This window comes from Abramis brama (genome assembly GCF_963993115.1).
Source record: "Abramis brama genome assembly, chromosome: 12".
Lineage (NCBI taxonomy): Eukaryota > Metazoa > Chordata > Actinopteri > Cypriniformes > Leuciscidae > Abramis > Abramis brama.
The window spans coordinates 14132066-14158167 of NC_139974.1; the positions used below are offsets into that span (position 1 = coordinate 14132066).

At 38.5% G+C, this 26102-nt stretch overlaps 1 protein-coding gene and 1 long non-coding RNA gene across 4 annotated transcripts in view; both read left to right on the forward strand.

The window, feature by feature from the left end:
• Positions 1–3483, forward strand: part of znf516 (zinc finger protein 516) — a 46302-nt gene extending 42819 nt beyond the window's left edge. For all 3 annotated transcript variants that reach the window (XM_084130660.1, XM_084130659.1, XM_084130658.1), the window contains one exon: positions 1218–3483. In XM_084130660.1, coding sequence (XP_083986786.1) covers positions 1218–1221 — 4 coding nt within the window. In that variant the 3' untranslated portion in view covers positions 1222–3483. The remainder of the gene's footprint in view (positions 1–1217) is intronic.
• Positions 1–26102, forward strand: part of LOC311094136 — a 683555-nt gene that overhangs the window by 120269 nt on the left and 537184 nt on the right. The window lies entirely within an intron of this gene.

The window sequence follows — 26102 nt, forward strand, 5'->3', positions numbered from 1 at the left end:
ACTTTTCGTTCGGTTGTTTGCATTATTTGTGTGTTTCTTGTGGTTTTTTTCTGTCCTGTCAATCATTTCTTCACCTTTCTACATTCTGTGATGTGCAGTTTCAACCTGCCGTCGTTGTTACCATACAGAAAATTCTAGAAATAAACAGACGTTACGGGATCAAATGGATTACATCCAGCATCCACCTTAACAGTCGGAGATGTGCTTTTCTGCAACGGGGAGGCCCGCCCTTAATGAATTACCCCCTTTGCATGTGTTGCATATTACAAATGGCAAAAGCAGGCCGAGAGTAAAGGTCAAATTAAATTTGTGCCGCCCTCTTGGTGATGCTCTGACAATAACCTTTAATGTAATTTGGCGAGTTCTGTTTTGTATCGTGGTTTCACTTTCTACTCCTCTAGGGAACCACGGTGCCCCTGGATGAGCTCTTACTGTGCCGCAGACCTTATCAGGCAGCCAGCGCAACCCAGCCTCAGATAGTCCTGATTAATTGTGTCTGTCTTCATTTTTTTATGAGGCATGATTTATGATAATACCCCTTTTTCAGCCCCTCGGAATGACAATTATTTCCTAGTGGATAATTCATTCATTTTTCAAAAATAATAATACGGAGAAATTGAATGGCAGACTCATTTGTTTTGCTCAGGTGTGGGGGGATATTTTTATGCGATTGCGCGAGGACAACGTTGTACATCAGTCTAATTAAACGCTGAAACTGGGACTCTGACAATTATTCCAGTGTTGAGCCCCAAACAGACATGGGCAGAAGGAGAAACTAGGTCTGTGTGTGGTTGTCAAGTTCGCCTCTCCTCGCAAAACTTGATATGCCCAGACTTTCGACATCTACCATCGGTGTGACGTCTTATTGCTCAGGGGAAGGCAGGCAGGCAGAGATTCCTGTGTCTGTGAGTTTGTGTGTTTGTACGAACAGCTGACAGAAACAGAAAACAAAAGGCTGACGTCCCCTCGGGGGGAACAGTCAACCGTCTCCATATGGCATGTCATCAGCCCATCAATCATGCCACGGCCCCTCCCCCCACCTTCCCAACCTGCCTCTGTTCTTTCCTCTTGAAAAGGGAAGGCAGCGCTCTCAAAGCCAGCCCTTCGACATCACCGCCACGTCACCTTTCTCTCCTCTCTGGTTCCAAAACTCGGATTCGCTCTCACCTTCGGGTCCAGGCTCTGACCTCATCTTGTTTTTTGTGTGTCCGTTTCAGGTGAGCGACCTTTCCAGTGCCGATACTGTCCTTACAGCGCCTCGCAGAAAGGTAACCTGAAGACTCATGTCCAGACCGTGCACCGTCTAGCCTTCGACAACGCACAGTACCCCGACAGGAGACTCCGCCAAGCCCCTACCAATGAACCCACGGACCCCTCCGGATCTCACTGAACATCCCCACCTCCTCAAGACCAGCTCAAATGAAGTCCATAAAAAGTCTATAAAAAAGTCCATCAAAAACTGCTTGATGCACAAATACGGCATTCAAGGAAGACTTTGTGTAACGTACGGCATTGGATTTGTTCGTGTTTTTAGTTTAGTTTGATGGGAAGTGTTTCCTTTTTTATTTTCACCTGACACAAAGCTCTAGATTAAAACGAAACTACGCAGAACAGGCCGATGACATGTTTGCAACATGTTTACACCTCCTTTATCCAGAACTTGCAAAACACTTGAGGGCTAAAGCCTTGGCAACACAAGGTCAAAGCTGATGGAGTATGACAGTGAGCTGCGTTCTCAAACCCAAGGACTTCAGCTGATCCCCTAAACTTGAAATGCTGCCTCCGAGTTCCCCGAATGACTAGTTGTTAAACTAAATAGCCTTAGTCTGCAACGAGTGTAGTTTGTGCGTGCGTGTGTGATTGTGTTTTCCACATTCTATTTCTCAGGACTTGAGTTAGATGAAATTCCAAAGCCTGCATTCATTCACACCAGTGCATAATCGCACGCGAAGGAGACATGCAATGAAATTCAGTACTTAAGATTTGAGTTTTGCTGATTATAGGCATATATAATATAGATGTGTGTGTTTTGTCACTGGTTGGACAAACACTTGGCACTATAATCAAAATATGTACTAAACACTTTTGTATTGTGCTATACCTGGGATTTAAAGTATTTATGTAAGCGCAGTTGTATTGTTACATGGGTTTCCACTTGCGTTGAGTGTCATATTCATAAACCATCTTTCTGAAGGTAAAGACACATGCCATATTTTGCGTTAGTGTCATCTGATTGGTCCAACAAAGTCAGGAATATTATTTGTCTGCGCTTAATTTTTCATGTGTTTCTCCTTTTTTCCATCAAATATGTTTGCCTCAGTGGATTATGAATAATTGTATTTCAAGAAAAGAGAAAGAAAACTTAATTCAATGGCGCATCAGGTCTTAAAGCCATGTTAAAATTCTGACGTTCTTGATGAAGGATCTATTTTAATCTTAACATGATGAGTTGCAAGTTGTCTGTATAATCATTTAAATTATTGCATCATAGAGAGATTAGTATTAGAGCAAGACTAGATTGGGGGATTTTAGTGTGTTTTATAATGCTACTTATAAAGCTTTAGATTGCCATATTTTTAGAGTTTGAAAACTTAAAAGCAAAGAAATTCTTGTCCATATATTTCTATGGATGTTGTATATGGTAATTAGGTATTTACGAATACAGTCCCACACAGCTGTGTACTTTTAATTGCATTTAGATATGTACAACAGTCAAAAATGAGCATTTATCTAGAGCATTTATATTGCCTAAGTCCTTGTGTTGGAAACTAAGCCAAGAAAACTGATCCTACATTACAAATTTTGTTTTAGAAGATCCTCCAGTATGCATTTGTATTGATGCTCAGCAGTCAAACTGTAACATGTTGCAGGTTCTAAGCAGTGGTGGTGACACAGGAACTGAGAGTAACTGAGAACAGTTCTATCACCATTGCCCTTGAGCAAGGCACTTAACCCTTGGTTGTTCTATATGGACTTTATGTTCCTGCAATTGATGTCTTGAAAGTTGCATAGGATGAAATGTGACTGCTGAATTGTAATTTACTAACAGTAAATCATGGAATCTTTTAAAATTGGTCCTAGGACACAAAAAAAACAAAAAACAAAAAAACATGAATAGCTTTTCCTGTTAGCTTTTTACTAAATTACCCCTAAGTACTAGAGCAGAAGACCTAAGAAAACTAAATAGCATGTTATGAATTCATTTGCAATTGGATTGTTTTTTTTCTTTATGTAACACTATTAATTTTGTGGTTTGAATAGAAGAAGTAGTTGAATGTATGGAATGTATTTTGTGTGTTTAAAAGTTTTCTTTTTCCCCCCTCCACATATATTTTGTTCAAGTACACAAAACCTGTCGACTGTCATCATCACATCATCTCCATCTCATACATTGTCAACTGTTGAAGTTTTGAACCACTTAAATTAAACTTTACCCTTACCTTTGGTCTAAATGGTGTTAAATATTAAATGGTGTTAATATTATAGACCAATGGTTCCCAAACCTGTCCTGGAGTATCCCCAGCACTGCACATTTTGTATTTCTCCCTCATCAAACACACCCGATTCAACTCATCAGCTTATTAGTAGAGACTGCAACAGTGGCTGCGTCCGAAATCACACGACCACTTCACGACCACTTAAAAAAGTACGTTCGATATAGTATGAATGTGTGTAGTATGTAATCTGGACGTACTACATTCGCCATGTCATTATCTTGTGACCTACCAGTGTCATTTACTTCGCTTCACCTCCATTCATAAATCCTCTCCCGTGGCCTCATGGGATAGTAAACTGTTCATCATATACACACTTCAGAAATCGCCGGAAGTAGTGTAGGTCAACCGGGTACTTTTTGCCTAATCTTTTATGAGAACTGTGAATTTGGACATACTTCTTTTGATATATATATAGTATATTATATATATATATATAGTAGGGAAGTATGCGACTTTGGATGTAGCCTGTGATTGTCTTATTATTGGCTCTACCATTGGAGAAAGCGTAACGGCCTACTTGGATCACGTGTGCCTTGATAACCAATCACATTACAGCCTTGACGTCACAATTTCGTTCAGAGTTGTGCGACAGTCAATTACTGTTTGCGGATACCATAGAAATTAATTAGAAGTGCCATAAACTGAATCATACCTGTGCACAATTGTCTGTGACTTCTCTTATAAAACAGCATTTTTTTAATGTAAACTCAAAAGAGATCAATCCAAATGTTTAAGAGCAAACATGTTGAAGAGTAGATAAAAAAAAAGGGCCTCTGGTGCCCTTCCCTGCGTACCACAGCATTACGCTATTTTTTGCTCACCTTGGAGGCTTGCCTTAAAGTGGCTTTGACTCCAAGACCTGAATTGGGTGTGTCCGATAAGGGAGACCTGGGGGTCCTCCAGGACAGGTTTGGAAACCACTGATCTAGGCCGCTAGACCACTATCTTTGGGACTTTGACATTTCATTCGTAGACAATTCTGACTTTTTTATGACTCATATTTCATTTACTAAAGTCTTAACTTTTTGAAGAATATGGCTGCTCTTCTGGCATTAAAAACTGACAGTAGTAAGAGCCAATAGCATTCGAGTTCAAGTTGTGAAATAACATTCACAAATTGCTGTTTTATAACTAAACAACTGAAGGAGAGGGACAATTTTGCTGACCAATTAAAGAAGAGGAAGCATGTAATGCGCTTAATTTGCCATGTGTCATTGTAGTTTACAAATGGCAAGATGATATGTGCAAAAATGAATGATGACCAAAATTAAAATGATGTAAGGACGTTATTGAAACTTATTAGTCTTTTTCTATAGTGTGATGTTGCTTAAACTCTATATCTACAGATCTTCTAAGAAACACCACAATTTTAGGTAAAGACTTTGCTCTTCTGCCATGAACAACTCGCCCTGTGTGTGAATATGACTTCTTCCCTGCTATACAGTAGATGAAAGACAGTTTGTAAAAATACTAGAATGTCCAAATTCATAGTATTCATAAAATAATAGGTCTAAAGTACATGGATGACCTACTAGATCTGCTGACTTTCCGAAGTGCACATCTAATGGACACTTTACTATCCCATGAGGCCACAGGAGAGGAGGTCTGAATGGCAGCGAAGCAACGCAACTGACGTCATAAGTCACAGGCAGATGTAGTAATTCCGAATTCAATTCATACTACACGTATTCATACTATGTAGAACATACTTTTTTAATGGTCACAAGGTTAGTTCTTGTAAAATGTAGTACCTACTCAGTATAATGCACTTTTTTAGCAACCAGATTCAAAAGTCCCTGGAAAGAATCCCTGTTGCAGGTAGCTATAATTCAATATATATTTTTGTTAATAGAGGAGTTGTGTTAAAAAAAAAAAAAAAAATTCACACTTGCAATTGAGTGGTTGTCCTGAATATATTTCTAGACAGCAGATAAAAAGCCCATTTACATGTATGCACATCGTCATTCAAGATACTGCACTGCAGCGTGCAAATACTGTGATCTACTGTAAAGATTCATCTTTACTATTTGTGTAAGTGTTAAATGTCTTAAGCGCCAAATTATAATATGGTCTAAATTGCATTTTACTCAATCAGACATATCTCTTTTTCTCTCTGACCTCTCTCTGTCATGTGCGTTCACTTACATTAGTATTGAAGTCCTTTGCATTGAAATGGCTGTTAATTGCATTGATCTCCTTTTGTGCATGCATAGCTACTGCTGCTGTTCTGTGCTGTGACAAATGACTTGGGATTACATTGCTAAACAACTGGAGGAGTCTGTCTGATCTACTAACCACACAATAGACCTCTGACCAGAAACAAACCTCTGTGGGGCGCTGTTCAAGCTCACAGTTGAACCTACCCAGACAACACATATATGTATGTACATTTGGTATGAAATGGGCTGAAAAACTGGGCATTATATAGGATTGCCAATTGCCCACATGGTTTTCATGCAGGATTGCACTTGCCACTAGGTGGGTCCCAACTGGGCAACATGTGCAAGACCCATCTTGGTCCCAGCGTTGCGCTGCATTCACACGGGGCATAGGCGTCAACGCTTGACGAAAGGCGTGTCTGAAGCTTGGTGCTGACGCGACCGTCATAATGACAACAGCCAATCACATTACTTTTCCAGTGTTGCATGAACGTAATTGGCTAGCGTAAGCGCTAGGGTTTTTGCATAGGCAATCTGATTGGCTGACACCTGCGTTTGCTCTTGAAAAGTTGAACATTTTTCAACTTCTGCCGTTGCGACGTGACGGAACCCACAATTCAGCTCGGCAACGCATGACGTCACCCATTCAAAGTAAATGAGAAGCTTTAACGCCGACGCGTTGTGTGAATGCACTGTAAGGGACTGAAATGGGTAAAAGCAAGACATGACAAAGTTTGTCATGTCTTGTAAATATATATATTCAAGAAACTTGCTGTAAACTAGAACAAGCAGTTACCTAATACTCTCGTTCATAGTTCTTATTTCATTTTCACTTTTTCATAAAATAGGAGGGAAAAAAAGGCAACAAGCAATATGTTCTTCCCAAACTGCTTTAAATGCTTTAAACAGATCTCATTTGTGATCTTTTTTTCCTATCAAGAAATCCAGCTGCAGCTGGATTAAATGAATTGCTTTGACTGGCACAGTCCCTTCTCAGTCCCAGAATGAAGAGCAGTCATTGGTAAAATATGAATCATGCATTAAAAACTCAGTACCTTTAATCAGACTCAATTTAAAAGGCAAGAGGCCACCCATCTTTGGGGGATTCAGATGGGGATTGTGATCCACTTCACTGGGCACTTCTCTGGGGGTCAGAGCAGAAACGTAGAGTTGGTGCAGGAAAGCGAAGGACGCTGTCACTGTCATCGGAGGTGAGTAGAAAAGAAGTGCATGTGCATATTTGTGTGTGTGCGTGGGCCCCGATCGCCACGCGACAAAAAGGCCAGAGAAAATTACAACACTTCAAGTGTTTCCGACACCCCAACAGTGTCTGCGGCGGAAAATATGTAAATACGCTGCTAATCAAACGATCTGGAATTGCAAATGCCACAGCGAGGTCGCGACCCGGAGCCTTGCTAATGGAGGGTTTAGGGCACCGGCGGAGCAGGTTGGAGTGACGGGTACCGCGGGGTTGAGAGCGGAGAGTGGACCCCTGGCGGACGACCTCTGCCTGCAGGCCCCTCACTATGCTGACAGTAATGAATGGAGAGAGCTGTTTATGCATATCAACGATTATTTACAGCCAAACAGCTGAAAGAGCGAACGCTAGTCATCAGAGACGCAGACACACTCTTCTGTTCGACTCGCATCGCCATTGTCAAATGCAAGAGGCTGGCGGCCAAGAAAATTAAGTCTCTCGAATGTGGAGGCTCTCGGTTATGGATCGACTGATATTCTCTAAACATTAAATGTGCTGGCTAAAATGACAAAAAGAATGACATTTTAACTAAAAGACATTGAAAAGTCTGATTAACTTTTAACATTTTTATTTATACCCTTTAGTTGTAAAAATGAAAAAAGAAAATATTTTGTTACCTGTTTTTTTGGACATATACCATGGTAGTACTATCATATTCTTTAACTTGTCTTGAAGTTACATAAATACCAAAATGGTTATTAATGATGCACAAATATGTGAGAACCAAGTCGATTATTGTTAAATAATATGAGTTTTTTTTCAGTGTGATATTTCATATATTTTTATCTTTAGATTACATTTGCCATCATCTAATGCTCAATTAAAGTTAATCTTTAAAAACACTAATTAATAGCACTTTTGAATGTAATCTTTAAGCAAATCTCAAAATTAATATCCATTTTTATATAACGTTGTATGGCCTACATTTATTTAAAAGTTTTTAATATTTAGTTATTTATTTTGATAAAATAATATAGAATTTTAATATTAGCCATTTATCAGCTATCAGCCATAACATGAAAATAATTATTGTATCAGCCAGAATTTTTATATTAATGCATCACAATGATAATCATGGTATATACCATAATGCCACAGTACTTCCACCCCCTAATTATCAGCAGTAGTAACCCATTCTAAACTGCTCTCTAAAGCTGAACATATAAATCACGTTGTTTTCCCTAGCACACTTCAACTAGTCAGGCACATAACCACAACAATTAATATGTAATCGTACATATTAACCTGTCCGGCATATTTTCCGACAGCCAGCAGCCTTTGTCTTTTAGCATCATTGTCAAAGCTTTATGGCTCTGTGTGATTCGTGACTTATCAGCAGAGGAGAGAATTAAACCATATCTAAAGTATGCTAATCAGAAGCTATTCAGTAGGTCTGCACTCTCAAAAGTGCAAATGGTTCCCAGGACATCCAGTGACATTTAACATCGCCCTCACTAATTTGTGCTTAATAGGCAAAAAGTGATTAGCATTAACATTAAGGACATTTCATACATCCCCCTTTCCCATTAATTTTCTCTTTTTTTTTTTTACTGATACTTAACAGTTGATGTATGTAGCTGGATCCTACAGCTTAAACTAATGCTATGCTTTTGGCAGAAATCCTTCAGAAGTATAGCAAGAGCACCAGTATAGTCTATTATTTGACAAAAGGACAAAACAGCAAAGAGAAACAGTCACAGAACATTTTAAAGAAGCCGTTTAAAGCAAATCCTGTAATACAGGGCCCGGGATATCAGTCAGGCCCTCTTAACAAACCGTCCAGTGTTCGACTAAAGCGACTAGCATGGGATTAGTCAAAAGAGCTAATTCTACAGCACTTCTAGTGTGCCCAACAGATTCAAGTGTCATTTGTTCATCTAGAGTCTAGACCAGTACACGTTAAGATGAATGGACTAGCGCGGTTATAAACATTGTCATGTACCATTTATAACTCTCTTGTCCTCTTCTGTCAACGGTGGTCTCTAAGCTGGTGGCGCAAAGATCTCTAACAATGTCCTAGAACTGATGTTCTCAAAGTCAAAACAGTGTAAGGACAATGGTTCAATCACTTCGCCTTCAACACAAACAACTCTTCAACCTTCTGTACACTCATGGGAAATGGGCAGAGCCAATGATGACGGACAGTCCAATCTTCCAACCAGACACTTCTAAGAAGGACATGACTCTGGCCCACTACCTTTGGCCCAGCCAGAGCTGAAGGTGATAAATGTATATTGGCAAAGTGTCTGTGCCAATGCTATTAGCCTGAAGGTTTAAACTCTTGTGTAATTTTCTTTAGGGACTTCTTTATAGGCACAACCCGCAGTATTGGCAACTGTGATAGGAAGACTCGACTCTCACAGACCAAGTGGAGTGGAATTTCTGATTAGGCTTCTTCCCATGCATTGAGCTGATAATGGGCTAGAAGAAGGAGGAAAGCTCTCTAAACAAACAGTGATGTTAACAATAGCATAAGTAGAAGTGCTGATGTATTTAACTAGATGTTTAGTAGACAAATGATGAATGGCCTCGGTAATAAAACCAAGTATCTTCATGGTGACTGTCTTAAAAGCAAGATGTCCAGAACTAAGGGGTACCAAATGGAACAGCAAACACTGTTTTCAAACATGTTTCCAGAACACTCCCTCCCCCGTCAGTCATTGGTTAACAAACAGATAGTCCCTCCCCCAAACTCACACCATTGGGCCAGTGTTGCTATGTCAGGGTGGTCAGGCTACTCAAAAAAACAGAGCAATGTTTTAATTTTCACTTGATTTTCACAGATCACCATTAAGGTTTGCATTTACTTCAACATTACTATTTATTTTTAGTTAAATGTATTTATATAAAATAATTATATAGTGTAATTTAGTATTACATTAGCCTATATATTACCTCAAAAGTAGGCTATATATCCAAAGGTGCAAAATGTAATTCATTTTAGGGTTCTCATGTGCTTTTCCTCGTATGCATTCTCATAACATGGCAATGTGTCCTAGACTTATTCTCACCCCCCTTCTCTTTTACAAGGAACAGAAGCAGACTGTGTCAGTCCTTAGATAAATGGTCGCAAAAAAGAAGAAAAAAAAAAAAACCTGAGTAATTTGAGTCTTTTGTAATACACTTGACAATCATGCTGGAATCTTTTACCCCAGAAATGCTAATTACTCACAGCGGGAAACAGTTATGGAGAAGGGCGCAGGAGTTTAATGTATTCCAGTGTTGCCGTAAAGTCGACAAAGCGGAGCATTTGCGTGCTTCTCCTTTGCCCAAATACCTTAAGCCAAATGCTGAAGGATTATTGTTAATGGGAGAACCTTTAATGAGCCAAGAGTGACTTTATGAAGGTGAACTGAACCTACGGCTATATAACAACCATCATTGCACTTGAGTTTTACACAGTTGTCTTCAGCGGATTAAATGCTCCCTAAATGACGTACATTAAATTGCAAAGCTGAAGTTTATGAAACAAACATGACGGTCTAACTTCTTAAAATATGTTGCCCCAATCCTGGTAGGTTCTAAGTAATGGGATATGAAATGCAGCATACAAATAGAAAAACTGTCAAAGAAACATAAGCTTAGACTTACTGCAAAACTTTTCTATAGACCCTTTTCGCATTTCCGGGTTCCTAAAAGGCGAAGGTGTAGTTGGGTAAACTTAGCGGTGAATTAAGAGACTACATTTTGTATGTTCCCATTTGCTCAAATAGCAAAAGAAAAACTCCACATAATTGTTTTCACAACTTCAAAAAGAGAGACAGATAACGGCAGTCAGAAGAGAGAAAGTTGTAAATTTTCCTATCACTCTCACAGCCACTGTAGCCTAAGCTAGAAACACCCTCACAGCAGTGTTAACTAGTTTCTTGTAATTTGATGCAAAGGTAATATAATACAAAGTATGGTGTTATAAATGCACATTAAAAAAAAATGAACATGAACATAAATGAAAATGAAATGAACATAAAAAACTTTGCAGGATTTACGATGTTGATGGCCATTAAAACGCGCCATCACAGTCTGTCTCCTAGGCTACTCATTAAGTGCTCGTACTGGAACTGGCAAAAACACTAGAGTTTTTCTACAAATAGAAACGTTATAAAATTTATCTATGATAATCAAGTAAACCTGTACTGAAATGTTTCACTTAATATTATTTTTGTAATGAGTGAAATTCCATCAAATGAGCCAGCAGCGTCTTATCGACAGTTACTAAGGCAACCAGCAGATGGCGCGCAACGGCAAGCAGAGCGCCCTGGAGCGGCTTATTTCTGTGGGCTGGAGGTAGTTTCAGAGAACACTGCCTCCAGAAATTCATTTTCAGAGAGGTCAGCAATCGCTGTGCAGTTTTCAGTTGTTGTTTTTTTTATTATCCCATAACAGTTTCCATTAATTGCACTGCATAAAATTAGCTGATTATTCAGATGTTTAGTAATGAATAAAAATGGTTGGATAGCTATAACAGTTTATCGTCACATCTAAAGGTGGTTATTTTTTCATTTCGTGTTTGTAGAGTGTAATTTTACCCATCCATCTCTATCTCATCCCTGTTGAAACCTGTGTCTGAAATATCGCTGCGCCATTCCTTCCTCCTATACCCGCGCTTCTCCGGACGGAGGAATCATCCAGCGCGAGCTTCGGCGTGTCAGATCGGCTGAGCGTCAGCGTGTCAGGACCCAGTTCACTGGCAATGTCAGTCAGACATGGGTTTAACAGACACGGATCATAGACGGCCCTGCCAGCTAGAGAAGACCGTGAGTTCCAGCGCTCAGGGCTCGGGGAGTAGATACCGTTACAGGGGCATATGTTCTTTGGCAGCCCAGTCAACTCAGACACTCGCCCTCTCTCTTGTTGACTCAGCCAGCTGGTGGTGGAAGAGATGGGCAGCCGGCTGATTAGAATGACAGGCATCTCGCTCTGTGAAAGGCAGACCGAGAGGCCAGGGCCTCACGCACGCACACAAACACACAGGCACGGACTCATGTAAAACCAGAGCGAGCAAAAGGGGGAGACAGAGAGGATGAGAGAAAGAAAGGGACAGAGGGGCAGAGGCCTAACACATAGCAGAAGCTACACAAATACAGAGCTTAACAGTGGGTCAGCGAAGCGGACAAAGAACAAGGGGAGAGACAAAGTCCTCAAATGCCTCTTTTCATCAAGATTCGACATGACGGCTCTTGAAGACACTGAAATTCCTGTATTTGGTACATTGCAAACTCTCCAGATGCAAAGTTCAAGTCACAACAAAACCTAGACTTCCTACAATGTATTGTCAGCAAATATGGCACAATAAATTTATAACACTAAGTAAGTAAGCCATTTGTGTCAACTAAAAGCTGGCCCGCTCTGCCGTCGCTCTGATAATAGGCGCTGTAATTGATCCCGCATCAGGTTATTGATGTCTGGATCAATTAGGCTTAAACTGGCTATGTTCGAGGTATTCATTTTAGGAAACAATCTGCCTTTATAATACTGCACATTAATCATTAGTAAATGCCACTTAACACAAGGTTAATTACACTCTTAACGACTCTCATAACCATTTTGAAGCTGAGAGCTCTTGTATGTGTAATTTGCTCGTCATAATCTCAAGCATAGTACATTTTAAGTGGCTGATTGATGGACAGGAAATAGAATCTGCCCATCGTTTTAAAAGATAATTGAACACCTTATACAAGGAGGTCAGACTGCGGGAACAGACGGCAGGTAAAAGAGGGAGTTCACGTTCACGCTCACGCTAAAATGGAAGTTTTCAGGTTTCAATTTGAAAAATGTCACGGTTAAAATTGAAGCCAGGGAACTTTTTTGTCAGTCATTCCCAAACTCGCTGTCATGGAAAACCTGGACATATCAGGTACATTTTATGAAATGGTGCTTGTGGGCCTGGAAAAGTCATGGAAATTTCTATAGTGAATATAGTTTTCAAGTATGCTCTGTTAAATATTTCACTTGTATTTCATTGCTTGAAGCAATTGTGAATTCCAGCCTGTGAGCGAAACATTCTTCTGAGCAGTTTTTTTTCTTCTTCAATGAATCGACTAAATCGGTTCACATAAGATTCATTATTAAAATCAGCCTGAATTAAAAATAAACGATTTTCCAATAATCATTAAGGGTTTTCTGTTAAAACAGTGTCGTGTAAACGGCCCCCAAGTAAATAACTAATGATCTTTGCAACGGAAGTGAATCAATCAGGATTCTCCCGGGAAGACTCAATTGTTACGTCACTTATTACCTTCTCATCTATCCAATCGTGTTCTAATACTTTTAGCAGATGCTGACGCCTACATTCACCTCCATCCTCCCCACCACGACCAGGATGGTCCCTTCCCATACCTCCCAGGGGGTCGGCTGCGCCCCTGCCTTCGTCTTCAGGCAGGAAATGCAGATTCCGTACCCTCGGATTGCGAGCTACGGATGGGGCCGACGTCAAAGAACTTTATATCATAATACTTGCTTGCTGGGCTGTTAATTAATGCATACTTGTTACATTATTTTGCCTCCCGAGTCTTTCTGGTAGAACTAACTTGAGCTGGATACTAACTTTATTCTAGAGCTGCAGTAAACTTTAATTTCCTATTATCACTGTAAAGCTGCTTTGAAACAATCTATATTATATGTTAAAAGCGCTATATAAATGAAGGTGACTTGACTTGATAAATGACCCGGGAAAGGCCAGGAAATTGTCAACGACTAGAAGTCTTTTTACATGTAGTGAATATACAAAAAAAAATTCTAAATATGAAAACAAAAAAATATACTTCTAAATCAAAAGCAAATCATTCTATTGTTTTTTCAATGAATCAACCAAACTAATCAATCTGAATAGTTCAATCTGAATAAAGAATGATTTTTAAAAATCCTTATTCAATAATGACATTTCAGTCAAAAAATGACTTGAAAGGTCATGGAAAAGTCCTGTACTGTAGAAAAAATGTATTAATATTGAGTGACCAAAAGTTGATAATGCACAGAAAAAAACACCAATAGTAAAATTTATGAATAATTATTTGAATAGTAATGATTCTTTCGTCAAGGTAATTAACTGTTGGCTGTTCACAGGTGCCAATTAATATAGAATGTGTGACAGTCACAAAATTATTTGTAACATGTAACAGACCCCATAACAGACCTTGCATTTACTTCAGTTTTAGTAAGGTCACAGCTTGCGCACGTCCGACTCGTAATCCTACGTTTTTTTCAGCCTGCTCATTGACTGCAGCATTGTTTCAGCTCGGGCCAACTTCTGCAGGCTACAGATGAAAACTATCGATTTAAAGTCAGTTTACTGTGGATTTCATTTGTTTGGAAGAGCGAGAGCTGTTAATGCATGGTAATATCACCATAAACAGGAAACGCTACCTATCCCTGCACGTCTTAACCTCGTTTCACTACTGATCCGGTGACTCTAATGGCAGCGGAGAGTTAATCTGAGAAATATGTCCATGAATCAAAAGCAGATTGATCGGCTCCTTCATTTCGAGCAACATATTACAAGGGCACGTCGAGCCGGTATACGTTTCTGTTCCAGATTAACTACCTTTTTAAAAGGTGGAACCACGGTCCGTCTCTCCAGGGTAAACCAGAAGAATGGCAAAAGGACAAATGAATTCTAGTAACCTTGATATTCTGTCGGATTCACGAAAAATACACTTACATTCCTAGCATTTATTCCTCGCACCCACCCACCCTCTCGCTCTCTTTCACGCACACACATACGCGTTCACAAGCACGATTCTGGCCCGCGTTCGCACCTTGCACGTTTTCATTATGCGAGGCTAAGTGGGCGGCACGCTAGTCCTCCCCCTCATGCTCGCTGCCATCTTTATATGATATTTTGGGTAATAATCACTGCTATCAGGCCATCCTCTCTCTCTTTGTTTCATTTCCTGTTCATCGGCAGGCACGCCGCCTCTCTCCGCTCATCCCTCTTCTCAGCTTTGTGTAGCGCAGGGCCTTTACAATAGAGAGGCGAGGCAGAGGAGGCGTGCGGTTGGCACAGCGTGTCATTAACTCTTTACTGTTGCTGGAGAGCCAGACAGCAATCTGACTTACTGCACACGATTACACCAGGCCCCTCTCCACAGCCTAACAGTATTTATTAACATGTCCCTCCCTGTCACCTATCAACAGGTACTTAAAGGCCTTTCACCTCGTGGAGCACTTAGCTGTGAGAGGAACACCTGTGTTAATGTGTCACTCCCAAGCTATTTCTGTGAGTTAAAAGGCAGCTATTGTGCCGAATGATAGCGCACGACCCATCTGTAACAATGGAGAAAAGCAGGTGTACGGGCCTTTGCTATGAAAGACTAACAAAATGAGTTAAGGTAAGAAATAATAGATAATTGTTTCATTTACTGGATTTAAATGGTGTTGTGAAATGCAAGGCGATCAAGTGAATCTTCAGGCTCCGAAGTGCCACTCTTTAGCCTATCGCATCATAAAACCAACATGGAGGGGTTTATTTTGCTATAACGACTAATATCACAAATTAATCAATAAGTGGATTAAACTCTTTACAATAAGGTCTCATTATGCATTAACTAACAATGAGCAATATATTTTTTACAGTACTTGTTAATGTCATATAGGCATAATAAAAATGTTCATGTTACTTCACAGTGCATTCAAATGTATTAGTAAATGTTGAGATTGACAGTAGATAAGATTAATAAATGCTGTAGAAGTATAGTTAAGTTTTATAACTAATGTAGTCCGTATCTTTTTTGTGTTCAAAATGTACAAAATGTATATAATAAGCGAGTACATCAAGAATCCATTGTCCAAACAGTGTTTTTGTCTTATCCTGAATCACTACGGTACACCTATAATAAGTTTATATTCAGACTATTTTAGACGGGTACAGGTCGCACCACTGCTGAGAAGCCCAGAACCTGCGTGACTCGTCATAGACATAAACAGAGAGAAGTAGCTCTGGCTACAATGTTCTTCCGCAAGACACATGCAGTTCTGTTTATTAACCACTAGAGCGCAAAAAGTTACGGACTGCAGCTTTAACAAGTGAAACCTTATTATAAAGTGTTACCGTTTTTTATTATGTGAGAAGAAAGATACTTCAAAATCATTTGAAATTACAGGTAAGAAATTGGTTGTCTGCCACAAATTCAAATATACAGGTAAACTATCATTATACAAAACACATGACTGTAGAATGTTGCGATCGACCAATCAGAATCAAGCATTCCAGAGGTGAAAGTCAGTCGTTGTGCAATGCTCAATACCATCTGCACTTTTTTTTTTTTTTTTTTAGATACTTTGCATTCAAACTGTAAAAAGGTCATGGAGAGAATCTTTCTCTATTTAATAATAAATGTGTTTATTCATTTATTCTGAATAAATAAGAAGAGCATTGTACTGCTGGGTCATTATCTGATGATTTTTTAATTACCAGTGCTGGAAAATGTCAATAGGTCTAAAACGATAAGAAATATTTCAAATGTACTTAGGGAATGTATGAGAATCGTTTTGAAATATTTCAGCTGGTCCCACATAGTTTGCCATTTTCACCTTCTTGAGCTGTCAAGATTGCCAACGATAAAACAAATTACTAAACAAACCTTTTGGAAGAGAGAAATCTGACAGACAGGAATTGATTTCCTCTCTGTATCAAATGAACACTTAGATTTAGACATTTTACAGGTATGTTTAACCGCTTTTGAAGAGACGCATTCAAACACAAATACATGGATGTACTGTGGGGTCCAAGAGTCTGAAACCACTTGTGAAAAAGCATTAAAACCTTTTTATTATTATTATTTATTTAAAAAGCATTGTACTGCTGTATCATTATCTGGTGATTATTTTAAATTACCAGTGCTGGAAAATGTCAAAAGGTCTAAAACAATAGGACATATTTAAAATGTACGTAGAGAATGTATGAGAATTGTTTTGAATTTCAGCTGGTCCCACCTTTGAAAATGGCAAACTATGTGGGAATTTGAATGCTGGATTTCCATGGTCTCAGGCTTTTGGATCCTATTATATTTCCTGTCTGCAACTGAAGTACAGTATTTCGAATCTGAAAAAATAAATCTATCAAACCTTGAAATTATTCTAAAGATGCAACCCACTCTCTTCAGGCTGCGTTCAGTCATTCTATACACCATATAATGCTTAAACACTTAAACTTGAAAGGTGAAAAGCGAACGAGGCATATTGCGAACAATAAAACACCCTGCCTGCAGACCATAGGTGAATATACATGTCTTGAGAACAAAAAAGCAAAAGATTTTGGTGTGAACGCCAACACCATATTTTGGCATTCTACATGTGTGAATTGTCTGTCCTATCTGCTAGTCTCGAGGGACAACAGGACAGGTGGCCATCATAACCGAAACAGATGCTGAAGAGAAGCAGTGCTGATGAGATTGTCTGGCTACTTAGAGAAAAGGAAAGTGGAGATGAAGTCAGCACTTTTGTTCTACTTCATACGCGGTCAAGGCCGCCATGTTGAGGCACGTGTAAACTCTCGCTCCCCTGTGAGAAAACGAGAAAAATAGCTCTCGGCAAAATGCACGTTTCTTTTTTCCCTCTTGGAAGAAGGGATTTGTTTTTTTGTCTGTTTAACATATGAGGGTGTTTCTCTAGCATAAAAGGCTGTTTCTGAGAGGAGTTATGAGAGGAGGCAACACTGAATAGACTGTTAGCACCATAAAATGTCTCCTTTGTTTGAATGGAAGGCTAACAACAATGCAAAGCACAACAGAACAAAGTGAGGTATTTTCTCCGTCTGATGAGGAGAGGGATTGTACTGAAAAAAAAAAGAGAGAAGATTTCTATAGCAACGCAGGATTCAGAACCTTAAAGTCTTATTTTCCAGCATACAGCAGAACTTGATTACACAATGAAAGGTGCTAATTTAAGAGATGAATTTACATGCTAACAATCCTTCCATTCAACTATCGCGATTCAGATGATCTATATCTCATTCGAGCCAGGCATCTGAATGGCATGAAACAAAAGAGATACACAATAGTGTATGATGTCGCATAGACTAATGGGATTTATTTTCAAAAGAACAAAAAGCACAGGACCACTCGTTTCAGCATACCGTCATATATGGAAAAAAAGAAAAGGGGTCGGACTACAATATGAAATCGCATTAGGCCTGTCGCGATTATTTACTTTGTGATTATTTTAGATAATTGTGTCCTTTGTATTCAAATTATATACTGCCATCCAAAATATGGGAATTTTAAGCAAACACGCACATCTTATAAATGTCAATAACTTTTTTTTTACATTCACATATTTACAAATATCTTTGGATGTCACAATGGTAAAACCAACATGCATCATATAGAGCAAGAGATCTGAAGATTTGAAGAAAAACTATTATCGACAACTCTCCCTTAATGCACAAAGACGACTCGAAGGTTTAAATGGAACTGGCTTAAAATGTTGTGTGAAAGTTATACAATAGAACAGAAATAAATTACTTATGATGTAAACAAATAAAAAAAAATATTATTATATAAATGTATTATAATTGATCTATTTAATAAAAATGTTTTCTAACAAAGTTATTTGATTACTTACTGTTAAATGACTAAACGTAAAAATGTAAATGTAAAAATAATACTTTAATATTTAGGTCGGCAAACTACGGAGCCCCTAAAGGGACATAAAAAAAAAGATGTGATGGGAGTAAAAAAATAATAAGTCAATGCTTTTGCGTTCTCTCGCAAATGTTTTGTGTTCCCCCGAGTAATTTTGTGTTCGCTCACAAAACCTTTGCCTTCCCCTGACAAACTTTGCGTTCGCTCGGAAAAGCCTTTGAGCTCTTTGCGAGCGAATGCAAAGTTTCTTGGCGGAAATCAAAAGTTTTTGCGAGGGAAAGCAAAGTTTCTCAGGGGAACACAAAACATTTGTGAGAGAACGCAAAAGCATTGATAAATAATTTTCCCTACATCTCATATTTTTTTCCTTCACTTATATTTTTTTCCCACCACCATGACCCTTTGGGCGCTCCGTAGCAAACAACAAAAAAAGTTACATAACTTTAATATTATATGAAAAGTTTTCATTTATTTAGAATATTATGGTACACTGTGCATATACAGTCAAACCAAAATTTATTCAGACAACTTTAACATTTCTCACATTATTACAGTTTATTCTCTATAGTTGTACTATAGAACTATAGAAAATGGTAATAACATGACAAGAACTCAGAGTTATCAGATCAGTTGATATTTCACTGGTTTTGGCCATCCTTCTGTTAGACTGTCTCACAAATGAATTCGGTTGAATAGCTGTCAGCTGTTAAATTTAAGTACACACAGATAATACCAATTTAGGTCAACCAATTTTCCAGGCAATGCTTAATTTTGTTCAGTCTGTTGTGTAAAAAGGTCACATTAGCAATTAAAAAAAAAAAAAAAAAAAAAAACACTTAAGCAAAACATGGTCAGGTCAAAGTGTCTGAATAATTTTTGGTCCCAAATATTTATAAATTGTACTTTTTATTTTACTGTAGTCCACTGTATGAAGAATTTGAGTATAATATGTCACAGTTTACTTTATTTTGCTATGTATATTTACTGCATATAAGTTTCCAGTTTGACTAAATTAATTCAGGTGTCTATTACAACACAGACATTTTTTGTACGACAATTAAACGCAGGCCAAATTTTCACAATGGCGTCAACCCCCGGGTAAAAATCGAAATGTACGCCGATTTGAGTTCTCCTGCATTGTTTTCTATCAGCATACACTGTTGTTGTGCAGCTTCGCTGGGGTGTAGTAGTCTGTGCTGATGAATTAGGAGAGCTGTTGGCTGGCGTTGGAGAGGAATGCAGCAGAGGTGATGAATATTAGTGTCTTCTCTGGTGTTAAGTTTGAATTAATCATCTCACGGCTGGTGAGCAGAGCCACAGTCCAGCGGCTTTACCACTACGGTCCCACAAAGAGAATGTATTGCATCAGTCCAGCATGGTACACTGCACCACTAAATGTTTGCTTCCCTCCTTTCCTTTTTCGGACAAAAGGAAAGAAACAGCGAAGAATATGGTAGAATCGAGAGAGACGCAGAGGGCCACACAAGAGGAATAGCTTGGAGACGCTCTTCGCAGTTTATCATCTCGCTCCGCTTTCAGAGGATTGTTAGAGGGGAAACTGAGATCAGGAGCCTTCTAGCCATGAATGTCCAATTTGGAGACCGCTGCTTGTACGTACTGATGACTACAAAATACTAGCAGCTGTTCTCACACCATTTCCTCCCTATTGGCTTTTTCCCGCTCACGCTGCTCTTCCCTGTTTCTCTCTCTCCCCTCCAGCACTCTGCGGTGATAGATAGACATATGTCTGCGACACCAAAGTGCCTATCTGGCCCTGGTGTGTCAGCTCACCTTTATCAAAGCATGCACAGGTATATCCAGCTGCCATGGCTCATTACACCACCGCAGCGTGCCTGAAATGTTTGAGCTGCTTCTGTCGCACCCCTCCCTCTACATTCCCCCCCCCAACCCATCACCCCTGCGCTCTACTAACTTTGTAGCGCCCGAGCTAAAGGAGACAATTGAACGAAGGCCATTAGACAGCGGCGGCGGAAAAATGGGCGCGGGTGAGTGATGGATGTTAGCACAGGCGCTCCGGCTGAGGGCAGGTGATCGGCGCTAACGAGGGAGCCATCAGGCCCGCTTCTGACAGATGGGGACGGGGCGGCTGATATTGGCAGGCGATTGACAGCGAGCGCGGTGATTAGCGTCGCTTAAAGCCCCCGCTACCTCTCACAAACCTGCCCCTCCTGCATGGAGACTGACCGCTGGATGACACCGGCTGATTGTATTGACTGAGGGACAAAAGGACAGAACGGTACAGAGTTTTCTCTGGGAGAATTTGCGCTTTTTTACCGGTTTGTCGTGTCTTATGAATACAAGCTTGTGCATTTATTTTTATTTTATTTTAAACTCCAAAAGTATAAGCAAAAGCTTTTTGTTTTAAATCAACATTTTAGATTTTTTTTTTTATTAATAAAAAAATAATAATTATATAATTATTATATATATATATAATTTTGAATACATTTACAAATGTAAAAAATGTAATACTATAATCATGTTACATCACAAATTCTGCCAACTACTCAACGTCAACTACTAAACAACTACTAGACTGCAAACCTTTTTCTATATTCCTTCTCAAAATAGCTTCAAAACTCACTTTTCTCTATCTTTCCCATGTATTTCTGCAGTCCATCCTTTACTCTATTCCTTACCATCCTTTAGTGCTATTCTACCGAAACTCCTTTACTCAACCAATTATCTATCCATCCATCATCCGCTCTTCAAAATTGTATCAAAACAATGAGGCAATAATGATCTAAGCCCTCTGCTAGTGTGGTGGACCCACTACAATGAGACTGGCGCTAACGTTCATGGCCTGCGGACACGCAGATCTATAATAAATCCTTCAGCGCTAGTGTGCTGTTCCGGAGGAGCTGGTTCACCTTGTTAGGAGCTAACAAACAGCCTTGGGCCTCCTGGTTAGCTGCACAACTCCATTAGTCATCTGATGAAGAGCCCATGTCTGATACCAGCACAACAGCAAGGCAACCACTCCATCTTTACCTGCGAGAGAAGGCTTCAGTTATGGCCGTGCTAAAGCACTTTTCTATGGTAGCATTTCAAATGTACAGTATGAATTAGGGGTGTGACGATACCCTCATGTCACGATTAGATACATATCACGATACTGAACTCACGATACAATATTATTGCGTTACTCCAAGACATATGATAAAAGGATAACAACCGTTGATTTAAATGCTAAATTTGATATTACATTGTGGGTGTAAATAAATAGGCTTGGACTTGGTGCTAATAACCCAACGCAATCTGGTGACACCAGAATAAAAAGATGAAAATACAGAATTATTTTAGACGATTATGCTTGCACTCGGTAACTGACTAGATATATTTATAATAATGTAGGCAACTTTTTACTGGTAACATAAGACATTTGACATTTTAGGACCCAGAAAAATTCCTCCATTGCATTATTATACATTATATTCAACATTATATATAGTAGCTTAATGTAGTACTGACACTAAAACTCTGAAAACTTGATTACACAGTAATTTTTATTTTTATTTGGGGTGAATTATACACAATACATATTGTCACTATCCACCATACATAGTGTTGCATTTTTGTATTGCGATATATTGTGGCACAATATATTGTTACACCCCTAGTATGAATACATTGCAGGCACTAACAACTCCAATTAATGCTAAAATCCAAAAACATCAATCGATTTAACTTTTTACTAGAAGTAGGCCAAGAATAAATCTTTATATTTAAATATTTATAAATATTTTTTTTGTCGTACTATGGTACAACTTTACTCAGAAAGGGCACGACACTCTGCAAGGCTACAGGCTGGGTTTTATCGAACTGAAGCTCTGGCGCTATTTTGTTGGTCAGTGAATCAGTCTAAACTATTTTAGTTCTGATCTGTGGTGCCTCATAATGAGGCAGATACCTTATTCCGGATGTATTTGTCTCTTTTAGTTTGGGGCCAATAGAATGACATTGACTTGGAAACGGCCTCTGAAATGCCAGACATGGAGCCATTTTGGGTTTGGATCAATGGAGTAATCTGGTGCCTTGGAGACTGTGAACTTCCTCTTGCCTGTATGGGTCAAAGGGGAAGACAAACAGGCAAGCATTACATTTTACAACCTACATTTATTTACCCTCTATACATATTACATACACTTATGAGAGAGAACTTGCATTGTGTGTAGACATCATAATTTCCAATTAAACTCAGTTCAAATTGAATGTTATTGTGGCAATGAGGAAGGTAAAGTGTTTTATTTTATTTTATGTATTGGCTACTAGAAATGTTTTCTGTGTTATTTGGTGAGAACTGGTTGCGTTGTTTTAAAGGTAGATCTACAAGACCTTATACTGAATAGATGTATTGGTATTTCTTCTTATAATGTGTTATTAAAGCAATAAGCAATAAAAGGTCATATTAAAATATTACACTTAACCATGGTAAAAATAATAAATAATAATAACTACTTATTCCACCAAGTAATTTAGTGCTTTAGACTAACAAGGTAGTTTTGGTAGCAACTTTATGCAAATAAAGGACTTGCTGAAAAAAAGAAAAAAAAGAGGAATGATTCACAACTGAATTCTTTCAATAATAATTGATAAATTGGCAGAACAAAAAAAAAAAAAAACCCTTTCTCTATCTTACACTTATACATGTAGTTGTATGACACTTATAGGCCTACATTACTTTGAAGCAAAGCTACACAAGGAATAAATTGTTCAATATAAGAAATGTGTTTGTTCAGAAAAAATGTGTTTGACTATTTGGGAGAACATTTGGGGGAATATTGTTAGTCTAGCATGCTTTTTTTTTTGTAGTTGTTGAAGATTTAGAAGTAATTTACATTTTGTTTTTGTGTCTGTGACTGAAATGTTAGTCAGCTTGCATTTGCTAAAAAAAAGTTGTTCTTACCAGTGTAGAAGACTATCAGTTTTATAATAATGTTTTATTTATAAAGATGTAATTTATTATATTATTAATCATTCAGATTATCATTTAACAGGTGCTTTTTGACCAAAGAATCTTACTAACTGTGCACATGTTAAGCAACAGTCACCTCACATATTTGTTTTAGAAGAAATACATCTGTAGGAACTGGCTTTAATTAAAATATTGTGTATTTAATCATGTTACATGACATGCTGATGATCATCTATTGCTCAGCTGTGTTTATAGAAACATTCTGTGGGTGGAGACTAAAAGGGCTTTGAGTTTTAGCTTCACCTCTTTTTCTCTCAGGGCTTTAATTGGGATGTGTGCAGGCTGACACTCAAATGCTGCGTGGGTGATTTGAGGCGAAGAGTATGATATCACCTTCCCACAAACACACACTAAGACATGGAGCAAGAGAGTGTGTAGAAGGCTGCAGGCGCTCCAATGGACAGTGAGTCTCATAAATCCAGCTGTGTGTGATTTGTGCTAAAGCATTGTTATGAAACTCGGTTCGTGGAAATAGAGGACAGTGTAGAAAAAAAGGGAGGGGAAAAACGACACAGAAATCAAAGATATCCATCAAATTAACACATCAATGGCTTGATTGTAATCTCCCCGGCACTGCACCGCAAACACTTGCTCTGCCACCGACGGGCACAGAGCTGTGATTTATCAATGCAAAGCTAATAGCATCAATATGAATCTAACTAAAAATCAATATTTCATTACTAAATTGTTGGAGGGAATGAAGAGGGATGAGAGGGGTGGGATGGTTCTCCTGGGTGAGAGCATCTGGAGTTCACTGTGACACGATGAGTGATGCGTGAATCTAAGGGCGCTGGGAGAGGACACACGGAGGACAGCAGGCCGGAGTCGTACCACAGCCATGGTTCTACGTCTCAGACTCTTACCCTGTGCTAATATATCCGTCATGTCTTTTTGTCATCTTTGCCTCTTTTTCCCATGTATTTTTAAACAGCCATAAAAGCACACAATTCTTTTTTACTGCATTGATCCACATGTAAAATAATTAAGTCATAATTTCTCATATATATATGTATATCTCCATCGTCCATACATTATTCATTTGCGCGTGTCTCGTCATAATATGGGATTATTATTGTGCCTTTAAAATTGAACGTAAGTTTTCAAGAAATGAATGAGAATATAAACTGAAACTTAATAAAATGTCTTTGAGACCGGAAAAAAAAATAAATCGCTGGCAAACATTTTGACTTTGTTTTTAATACAATGCATGTTTTACTGCATGTTTTTCTTTTTCTTTCGCTGATCTGTACTTACAAATGCGTTTCCAGAGTTTTCATTTACGCTTCTGAAGTTTTCGTTCGCCATTCAGGCACATAACTCTTGTGGGGGCGGGGCTAACAGTGATGTGTTCTCATTGGCTACTGAGTTTTTGATTGACAGATTCTTGACCTGGAAGTGAAGACGTCAGTGTTGTTTATATTTGAGCCTCTGTAAGCGGCTTCCTATTTAATTTTAGTGAAATAAAGTTAGGAGTTTTGTTTTTTAATTGCATCTGTATTTATCTACTGCTACACTACATGGTTGAGATGAGTTCCTAGAAATAGCACAGACGGATAATATCATCATTATCACCAATCCTCGTTATCTGGATAATGGAGATGCTGGAGACTCGTGGTAAGTCAGTAATTTGTTTTTGTTAAAAAGGTGGAGAGGTATTTTAGAGCTCATTGAGAGCCCACAACATTATACAGCAGTGTTGACTTTATTTAGCCAAATCATTACACAACCTTATCTGCATACAATTACACAGTCTTTCTTCGATTACATAATGTTTGCTTTTTCATAGGCACAAAAAGAACATAAGGAGGTTCAGTAATTAATAATATAATTCTTATCATGTGTGACATTTTTAGTAACTTTTATCTAGTTTTATTTAGTAGCCTGAAAATCCTTTTCAAACAGGCTAATAGATAAATATATATTTTTTTAAATGAATAGTTTAAGTCTTCAATTTGTTATGTGCACTTTGTATTGTTAGACTAGTACAATACTTCTCCTTTCTCTTTCTCCCCTCTCTCAGGGAGTTGAGCAACTTTTCCATAAACAAAATTATGATGCTGACCCAGAGGATGGAATGGTGTATTACCAGAGATCCACTGTCCCCATTAGACAGGGATCTTACTTTCTTCAGACACATATCACTTTTGAATGACTGGGATCTTGATCTTCAGACACCAGACATAATGCAACTATTTTAATTTCTTTGGAGCTCTAGATTAAAACAAACACAGTTCACAAGTACACAAGAGGTTGCACTTAATTATTATAAGTCTACACTGATCTTGGATTAACACACAGACAGCATATGAATGTTAAGGGGATAGTCCACCCAAAAATAATAATTCTCTCATCTTATACTCACCCTCATGCCATCCCAGATGCATATGACTTTCTTTATTTAGTTAAACACGAATGAAGAGAATCCATCCGGTGAGTTTATATAATGCAAATGAATGGGTATTTAAAAGTTGACACTTTTAAAACCCCACACAGTGAGTGTAATGGGTTATTAATACAACCCCAGTGGATGAATCAATGTCTTCTGAAGTAAAACAATAGATAATAAAAATACTAATAATTTAAACTGTTTTAACCATCGCTTCTGACCAACTG